General features: G+C 53.3%; 1 protein-coding gene across 1 annotated transcript in view; it reads left to right on the forward strand.

The window, feature by feature from the left end:
• Window positions 1-10,000, forward strand: part of bnc2 (basonuclin zinc finger protein 2) — a gene marked incomplete at both ends in the record, with an annotated part of 70,573 nt that overhangs the window by 5,621 nt on the left and 54,952 nt on the right. The window contains 2 exons of the mRNA XM_084454458.1: window positions 6,481-6,589; window positions 8,159-8,394. Coding sequence (XP_084310584.1) covers window positions 6,481-6,589; window positions 8,159-8,394 — 345 coding nt within the window. The remainder of the gene's footprint in view (window positions 1-6,480; window positions 6,590-8,158; window positions 8,395-10,000) is intronic.

The following is a 10,000-nucleotide window of genomic DNA, read 5'->3' on the forward strand; positions in this document are numbered from 1 at the left end:
TGACTCAAGAGGGCTGCTCTACCGTTACTCGTCCGAGCGCTCTCTTCTTATTTTACAACGCCGTCTGAACTCGTCCATTCCTTTCTTCCCCTCCCTTGACACCGCGTCAGACGCACCGGTGACACTTCAACCACACCAAACGTTCCGTCTACTACGACTCCCAGGAGGCCGTGCGGCGGCCCCGGCTGAGTGGGAGGCCGGCCCCGGTACCCTGTCATCCACCAGGAAGGAGCCACCCCAGGGGAATTCCAGGGGGGGGGTGTAGGTTTTGAAAGCGCACCGACCCCCCCCCCCTCAGCCGACTGAAGCCCGATCGCAGCTGGCTATGAAACGCAACCGAGGGTGGTGTGTGTGAGACACTCCAGGAATGAGAGCGGACGTGTGTGTGTGTGCGCCAGAGACATCTGAAATTCATCTGCCTTTTCGTTGTTCGCCTAATCCCTTTTTTTTCCCTCTGTTTATTTAATTCCTTCTTCTTTTTTTTTCTTCTCCCTCTTCATTTTGAGGGACAGTTTGGCTGTCCCCCGGATAGGACTGAGCATGGCGCTATTAACATTCCTCTCCCGGGACCAGATGTGAGACAGGCCCACCGAGGTCCGGTCGCGTCATCACCGCTTCAGGGCTGAATTTCGGCGTCCGCCAATAAATCTGCTCACCTGTCAAATAGAGGGGGGAAAAAAAAACGCGGCGATTAAGAACGCACACGAACAATATAGACACGGAACCGCCATCTCTCCGCTCGGTCTGACACGGGGAAGAACAGAGGAGGGGAAAACAAAAAGGTCCCGGGGTCACCACGTCAACACACATGCTTCTCCTCTTCCTCCCTCTCCTCTTCATCTTCTACTCCTTCTCCCCCTCCCTCTCCTCCTCCTCCTCCTTCCTCTTCACCTCCTCCTCCTCCTCCTCGTTGGGGACTCACGACCCAGCTTGGTTGTCATCAGCACATCTCCGGTGCCTGCGGTTCCCGTGCCAGAGCCCGGTGGCACGGCCTCGCACAGGACGGGGACCACCGGCCCGGCGACCGGCGGCCCCCGCGGCTCAAACACAGAGCCGTCATGGAGGAGGAAGGAAAGGATGGCAGCTGTGCACTCTGGGATCTTAAAAGGGGATAGGCATTTTTTTGTTTCTTTTTTTCTTCCAACTTCCCCTTTAAAACGAGGGGGTTTTCAGCCGGTGCACAAATGATTAATCGTTGTTTACTTTGCAATACTTCAGCGGGGGGAGAAAAAAAAAGGTTCAAGTTTAAAGTCGGACCCGACGGATGAAGTCAAACAAGCAAAAATTAGCCTTGGCATCGAGCGCTAACTCCCCTCAAATTGGTGGCGTGCTGCTGCTAGCTACAAAGCCTTTCTTCATCCAGAACTTTTTATTTGTCACCTGTTTCCAATACGGGGGCGCTGTGAAGTCCCGGGTCCGTCCGTCCCGGGCCAGAACCCGGCTTTACGACACGCAAAGACCCCCCCCCCCCCCCCCCCCTCCCCGCCGCGCGCCCCCGTCGTCCTGCACACGTTGGATCCACATTTCTGGCAGCGCGGCCGGCGGCGTTTCAGCAGCTCGCTCACGGATGAGATAATATCTTGTGGGTGGAGGAGAGGACATGATGCTCCCAGTGTTTCACTGTGACCCTGCGGCTGAGACGGTCTGCACGGCTGCTGTGGCGCACACACACACACACACACACACACATGCGCACACACACACACACACACACACACTCACACACGCGCACGCACTCACACACACACACACATGCCCACACACGCACGCACGCACACACACTCGCACGCACAACGCATTCCGGGGTACATGCAAGCACACACACATGCGCGGCGTGCGGAACAGAGGGATCCCATCTAAATCTGGGCTTTGCTTAACTCACCAGACAAGGGCTGTGGTCTGTGGGCTGTGTTGTACATGGTGAAGGTTTCAATTAGAGCACAGAGGGAACAATAGCCAGCCCCCCCCCCCCCCCCCTCCCCCCCCCCCCTCCCCTCCCTACCCCTCCCTCTCCAGCTGTCCTGGCCACGACACCACTGCAACATGTCTGTCTGGATGGGAGGGATGGGGGGGGGGGGGGTTGAGGAGGCAGGGAGGAGACGGGGAAAAGGGGGGAAGATGGATGGATGGATGGAGAGGGAGGGAAGGGAAGAGGGTGGGGGGGGGGGGGTCAGGGCGAGGCCGGCAATCGGGGGGTGGGGGAGAGGGGCCGGCGGAAGGGGGGACGGACCCTCCGGGGGCCTAACCCACGGTCGCTTTGGATCCTCCGCGGACCCCTTTGGTCCGGGGCCACTCCATTGTGTAGCTCCCTCCTCCCCCGGCGAGAGAGGGCCCGGTTAATGGACTCCTCCGGCGGAGCGGCTTGGCCCGGCCCCGTGTTTATCCTGCTGGGCTGGGCCAGGGGCCTCCCCGGCCAAACACAACACCCCGCCATGACACCCACAACCCCCACCGCCACGACAACAAGCATCTGGCTGCCTGGGAGATGGACTTTACACCAGATAAGACCGAGACATGTCCTTTGGAAGGTGTCCGGTGTGTGTGTGTGTGTGTGCGTGCGTGCGTGTTTAATGGAGGTGACAGAGATAGAGAAGCTTGGCTCGGAGTCATCTTGTAATTGTTCGAACACCGGGGGTGATTGTCGTCATGAAAAGAGCCAAGCGCACACACACACATCCTTCCCCAACTCCCTCTCGTTTTCTCTAGTGATTCAGGAAGTCACCGCACTCCCGCTCACATACTCTTTACACACACACACACACTACACACACACACACACACCAGCGTGTCCTCTCTTTCACCGTCTGTCATCTCCTAGTAGTGAGCCAAGGAGGAAAGCCTGGCTAGACTAGCATAGATGACTAATGTTCTGTATCTGGCCTCAGATAACACACACACGCATGCACACGCACACACACACACACACACACACACACACACACACACACACACACACACACACAGCAAGACCCCAGCCTTGGTCATGGTCAGAACAGACCCAGACCAAAGAGAGAGACACAGGGAAAGAAAGAAAAAGAAAGAAAATGCATGACAACCCTCTCTCTCTCCCCCTTCTCTCTCTACCTCTCACTCTCTCCATCCCTCCCTCTCTCCCTATCTCCCTCTCTCTTCTCTCTCTCTCTAACTCCCTGCCACACGTTCAAGTCTTTCATACAGGATGAAAACATGTCTCCCTCCCTCCCTCCCTCCTTCACCCCAGTTCTTCTTCACCAGAAGCGGGGTTCCCCCCCTCCCCCCCTCCCTCCCTCCCTCCTTCTTTAGTGCTTTTTAATGTGTGTGTTTAATGGAGGATGTGGGGGGAGGGGGTTATGAGACGTGCTGCTAGTCTAATAAGTCTGTGATTAGGGAAGGGGGCCCGCCTTGTCACAGCAGAAGCCCCGCAGACAGCGCCGCCCTAATTGCCGCATTAGACGCCCCTTAACTATCTCGTCAGCCGTCAGGCCCCGGCTCGTAAACAGGGAGGGGTGCGCTTGATATTTCCATTTCATTCCTGCTGGTCTGGAGGGAGCAGGAGGGTGATTACAGTAGGACCGCGCCATCGTACGATCGTAGCAGTGACCTGTCGTCAGAGTCGCCCCCCCCCGGGTCGCGGTTGGTTTAGTCCGGAGGTGATAGCGATGGCGAAAGCGAGGTCAGTCGGGTCTCTCTTGAGTAACCCACGGGCCTCCCCAGACGAGTGGACTGGGAGACGGTCGGGAGGGGGGATGAGTCCCCGAGTGAACTGATTCACACCAACGAACTCTTAACGGAAGCCAGTTCTCATGCAACACCTCTCTCCCTCGATGGCGGTGAAGAGGTGTTGAATCAAAGTCAGCGCCCCCCTCCCAACACTGATCTGCCGGGGGACATTAACACGGGTCAGAGGAGGAAATGACAGGCGTGTCGTTTTTTTTTACAGGACATGCCTCGTTATAGACTCGTTCGCTGACCCCGATCGTAGCAGGTGAGAGACAGGAAGTCTGCCCCGCGTCTAATCCCCCACCCCCCTCCTCCGCCTCCCCCCGCACGCCAACGACTAGGGATCCCAGACAGGAAGTCCAGGGAAGTTTAGATACGGAGAAACGGAAACCGACCCGGCAGGAACCCCCGAAGCGAAGCCCCGCCCCCTGTCGCGTGTCAGAGTGTCAGATGGCAGGGCCGGTGTGGTCGGACGCGGTGTAATGTTTTGGCTAATCTGGGATTATCCCGTGTTCACTCTGGCTAATCTGCGCCGAAACACCTGGGAGTTTAATCCGGGATTTACGCACCTGCGGAGTGACATAATCCACAGAATGGAGATTTCTGACGCCACCTTGGAGCGTAGCTGTGCAAATTTGTCAGGTTGCTTAAGACCATGCAGCTTTGACGTTGATCAACAGGGCAGGGCGCATCCACAGACGCACATATCCACACATCCACACACGCGGAAGCAGCGCAAAATTAGAGTTGAGAATATTTATGGATGTTGTTGTGGATAAGGCGTTTAGTGTCGAGGGGGTGGCGTCTTATTCGCCGTCGTTCCGTCTGTCCAGCCGACTCCCTCTCTGAGAAGTGCTGATCCGGCCGTGCCCGGGGTTGTGAAATACGGGTCATCGGTATCATATCTGGACTCTGACCTGCGACCCCGCGTGAGCGTCTGTGACACTGCCGTGTCACATTGCTGGCCGGTCATTGTGAGTCACAGTGGAGTTGAGATAAGATACTTAGAAGGTGATGTTGTAAATTCATTAAGCTTAAGCAAAGCACACATGGGCCGGAGCTGTCGGCCTGCTCTTACACAAGACGCAAACACACGCACACACGCGCACACACACGCGCACACATGCACAAACACCCCCTCCCCACACACACACACGAAATTATGATTGTGATTTCCCTCTCAAAATAAATTCTGTACTGTAATCACATCCATCATCCTGGACACCACACATCGTTTGTCTGTAGAAGTATGGGGGAATTCTCTCTGTAATTTCAGTAATCACACACATTCTGCTGGCCTAAGCATTCTAGCATAGAAACACACACGTGTTTAATTTGGGTTTGACTTCCCAACATTTAGGCAGTCACACGCAAGATCCTCATGCTGTCACTGCACATTTCACAAAAGTAATTCATTCATGATTTTTTTTTAAAACATTTTATCAACCACCTCAAACTACTTTTGTTTAAATTCCAAATCAATGTGCAGTAAAATGACTGTATTATGAGGAGAAACTAGACTTTAAATGAAACTTTTCCTGGAAAATGTTCCAGAGCAGGTCTCGCTAGGCTAATCCGGTGCGACCACAAATCTATTTATTTTTTCTTCCCCCGTTTAAGCAATTTGTCTTTGAAAAGACCGAGCGTTTCCACGTAATTAGTCAGATTTATAGCTTTCATCTAATAAAATAACAATTGAGTGATAAGCCAGGCGAAAGCCAGCGCTGATGTTCATCCGTGTTTGGCATTTCTCTGTCTACCCATAGTTCCCTTCTCCTCTCCAGCCCTCCGCCAACCAGAGATTTGTGGCTCGGATCTGTATATGTTTGGAAGGCATTTTTGACAGTCCTCATTCGTTGTGGGCATCTATGGGAGTGGAGAAAAGAGAGAGAGAGAGGGAGAGGGAGAGAGAGAGAGAGAGAGAGAGAGAGAGGGAGGGAGGGAGGGAGAGAGAGAGAGGGAGAGAGAGAGAGGGAGAGAGAGAGAGAGGGAGAGAGAGAGAGAGAGAGAGAGAGAGGTGGCCGATGAGGCAGTTGTTGAATGTAAACACTTCATTTCCTGTCATCAGTTTCGGCTCCGAAGGTGTAGATCTCTCGCCAGACAGTATATTGTTTTTTTGCGAATTCATTTGTACTTTATTGGTGAAGGGGCCAGACTCGCACACGCCAACACAATGCACAAAGGAATAATCTGCGCCGTTAGAAGGCACCTGACTTCCTGTCTGGGAGCCGGTTATAGTGTTGCTGATGGACAGTCCATCTTATCGGGGGGTACGTTCCGAGGGAACAGCCCGCCACCGTCAAGTCTGAACACTTAACCTCTGGCGGATAAAAGCTTTCAGAGGTCACCCTCCGCGCCACTGCAGTGTTGAGTAATGGCTTTTCAGTCAAAACAAGTCAAACCTCAGCGTGCTCAGGAAAGGGGAAGTAGCCCGTCTGTCCAGGTGAATGCTGGGAAGTGTAGTTCGCAAATGGATTGGCCAGGGCAATATGGCTAGCATTTTTTATTATTATTATCTCCGTATGTGTGTGTGTGCGTGTGTGTGTGTGTGTCTGTGTGCATGCATGTATGACTGGCTGATCTACTGCTTCTCTGTTCTGTTTGCATGACTAAGTGATTGATGACTGCTCTCTCTCTCTCTCCCTCTCTCTCTCTCTCTCCCTCTCTCTCTCTCACACACACACAAACTCGCTCTCTTCCCTTTTCTACTCTCTCTCGTTCTGAGCGGTTGACTGACATCCTCCCTTCTCTATCCTCCCTTCTCTCTCTCTCCCTCTCTCTCTCCAGGCTATCCGCTGTACTCTGGTGAACTGCACGTGTGAGTGTTTCCAGCCAGGGAAGATCCACCTGAGGACATGTGACCAGTGCAAGCACGGCTGGGTGGCGCACGGTAAGACCCCGCTGTGGAAGCCATCTTGGATTCCCCCCCCGTAGAGAAACAGGCCTCCTGTTAATGACGTCGTAGCGGGTGATGAGATTAGCTCGCGCTGTTTTTCTGATTAGACATCAGGGGGGAAAAGTTTTATTTTGAAAGTTTGACTAGAATGAGACAGATTTACAGGCTAATGGTCCGAAGGTATTCTCTATCCATTTTATTCTCTCTCTCTCTCTCACTCTCTATCTATCTCTCTCTCCCACTCTCTATATCTCTCTCTGGTACGGTCCGTCTCTCCAGGCCAGTGTAAAGTTATAGCCTCTCATAAAACTGCCTCTTTAGCTGCTGAGAGGACCTGACTACACATCTGCTCTCTCTCTCTCCCTCTCCACCTCTCTCTCTCCCTCTCTCTCTCTCTCTACCTCTCTCCCTCTCCACCCCCCTCCCCTCCTCTCCTTTTATGTCCAGCTATCTGCATATCTGCTGTATCCAGCATCCATATCCATGACAGACTATGGACAGGACTTTTTTATTACCTCATATAATTAATTTTTGTAGAATAAAATAAAAAATCACAACTGAACATGACATTCGTAATGTGGGGATATGTATTCCATGGTTGGTGTATATTTGTGCTACTGTTGTATTGTGTGTGTAGAAAGAGAGAGAGAGAGGGAGAGAGAGAGAGAGAGAGAGAGAGGGAGATACCCCACCCAATGACTTTTTCATAAGGGCATAAGCAAAGGTATAGAGAGCGAGGGAGAGAGAGGGGAGGACAGGAAAGACCAGAAAAAAAAAAGGATAAAAGGAAACACCTGTTTGGCCGTTGAGCGGCAGACTGTAGGGGGCGGCTGAGAAAGAAAGGAGAGAGAAAGAGAAGAGAGATAGAGAGAGAGATGGAGGGAGGGAGATAAGAGGGACAGAGAGAAAGAGAGAGAGAAAGATAGAGAGAGAGATAGAGGGAGGGAGATAAGAGGGACAGAGAGAAAGAGAGAGATAGAGGGAGGGAGATAAGATGGACAGAGAGAAAGAGAGAGAGGTAGAGAGTTCCAAGAAGCTGTTGGGCGGTCGCGCAGGGCCTCATTTTTAATCTCCTTCTGAACTGTCAGGACGCCCGTCTGTCCTCTCCTGCTCTCCTCTGCTCCTCCCCCCCCCTCCTCCTCCTCCATCTCCTCCTCCTCCTCCTCCACCCCTCATTCCATGCCGGTCCTGGCAGCCTCTCTGACGAGTGGTTCTTCATGTTTTATGGTGTTCGTGTCTGGAGCAGGCCTGGTCCTGGGATCTGAGCAGGAGAACCAGGTGTCACCCAGACAGATAGACAGACAGACAGGCGGGGGGGGGGGGGGGGGGGGGGCAAGGTGAGGGGAGACGGACAGGAGTGAGGGGGGAAGCTGGGAGGAGGATGAGGTGAGCTAAGGAGAAGACAGAGAGAGAGGAGAGAAAGAGAGAGAGAGACTGTGTTACCTGCAGAGCTTTTAACACACTAAGAAGACATTCTCATGCGTTCCTGTCCGTTCCTTAAGTGACATGCGCCTTCACATTCATCTGTGTGTGTGTGTGTGTGTGTGTCCCTGCCCCCCGCAGCGCTGGACAAGCTGAGCACGCAGCACCTGTACCACCCGACCCAGGTGGAGATCGTCCAGTGCAACGTGGTGTTTGACATCAGCAGCCTGATGCTGTACGGGACCCAGGCGGTTCCGGTCCGTCTCAAGATCCTGCTGGACCGGCTGTTCAGCGTGCTGAAGCAGGAGGAGGTCCTGCACATCCTGCACGGCCTGGGATGGACCCTCCGGGACTACGTCCGCGGGTATATACTGCAGGTCAGTGAGGGACACACACACACGCACACGCACACACACACACACACACACACACACAGAGACGCCCGCTCGGACAGTATACGGAGTGTGGGTATGCACATTTCCTCTTTTTCACTCTCTCTTTCATACACACACACACACACACACACAGATATACACAAACTGGCACGCACCAGGAGGAATATTTGTATGTAGCCAAATGCTATTTCTCTGATTTCATTTTTAATACAGACACACACACATACTGTACACACACTCACTCACTCACTCACTCACTCACTCACTCACTCACTCACTCACTCACTCACTCACTCACTCAGCGGTTTTCTGTCATTCAAAGTCATTTGAAATCATTACAGCCCAAACAAACTCTTGTTGTCACGGTTACTTCTAAAATAGCCCATCACAAAAAAAAAAACAACGCCGCCACACAACGGAGGTTCAGGCCTCCTCAAACCCATCGCTCAACTTTCCCTCAACGTTGCCACAGCGAAACTCCGCCCCTTTTCCTTCTGCTGTCAACATCATGTTTCTACCGTGAAAGAGGGAGAGCTGGAGAGAGAGGGAGAGAGGGAAGGAGAGAGAAAGAAAGAGAGAGAGAGAGAGGGGGAGAGAGGGAGAGAAAGGGGAAGAGAGGAAGAGGGATAGAGGGGGGGGGAGAGAAGGAGAGGGAGAGAGAAAAAAGCTGAAAAATGTCACGCCAGCAGACTTTAACCGCCATCGTGCATTCTCTCCATCCCTCTCTCCATCCCTCTCCCTGTTATAATTGCAGGCAGACACATTTCTTAATCAAAGGTACTGAGGTTTGGGTCTCGCAAAATACTCAAACCAGAGTGTTCCTGAATGAATTAGTTAAGAGAGGAGTGAACATGTGCTTGTGGTTAGCCTTGGTGTGTGTGTGTCTGTGTGTGTGTGTCTGTGTGTGTGTGTGTGTGTGTGTGTTCGTCCAAAAGCAATAGCGGTGTAGCCTAACGGCAAGGTTGTGTGTGTGTGTGTGTGTGTGTGTGTGTGTAAGTGGAACAGCATGGTTCCAGTGAGAGAGGGTGGTTTTGAGGCCTTGTATGTGGAAATGGCTTCTGTGAGTAAACCACTCACAGGCACGCCTGGAACCCCTCCCCTCCAACACACACACACACACAAACGCACACACACACACACACACACACACACACACACGCACACATGCACATATGATCGGAAATGACAGCACTGCAGTCAAGTCACTTCTGGTTTTCATTATTTGCATAGATTGAAAAAACATTATTTCACGTCGTTATATTAATTCCGAATAGAATAACACGCGTCTCTCATAGAAATCCCCACATCTTCCAATCTCCTCTACCACTCCTCCACTCCTCCACCTCTCCACCCCTCCATCGCTCCACCCCTCCATCCCTCCCCGCAGGGCCGGCTCTGTGGGAACCGGCGTTGAGTAACCCTCCCCGGGCCCCGCCCCCCCCCCGCCCCCCTCCCCGTGCACGCCGGCGTTGTTTTCCTCAGCTGTTTCCAATCGATCCCTCGCTACGCCGGGCGCCGTGCGGGGACACGCCCCTCCCCCGCTGCCACGCCGCCGCCCAGGCGCCCGCCGCGACCCCCCCACCCCCTC

This window comes from Borostomias antarcticus (assembly GCF_949987555.1).
Source record: "Borostomias antarcticus genome assembly, chromosome: 20".
In the NCBI taxonomy this organism is placed as follows: Eukaryota; Metazoa; Chordata; class Actinopteri; order Stomiiformes; family Stomiidae; genus Borostomias; species Borostomias antarcticus.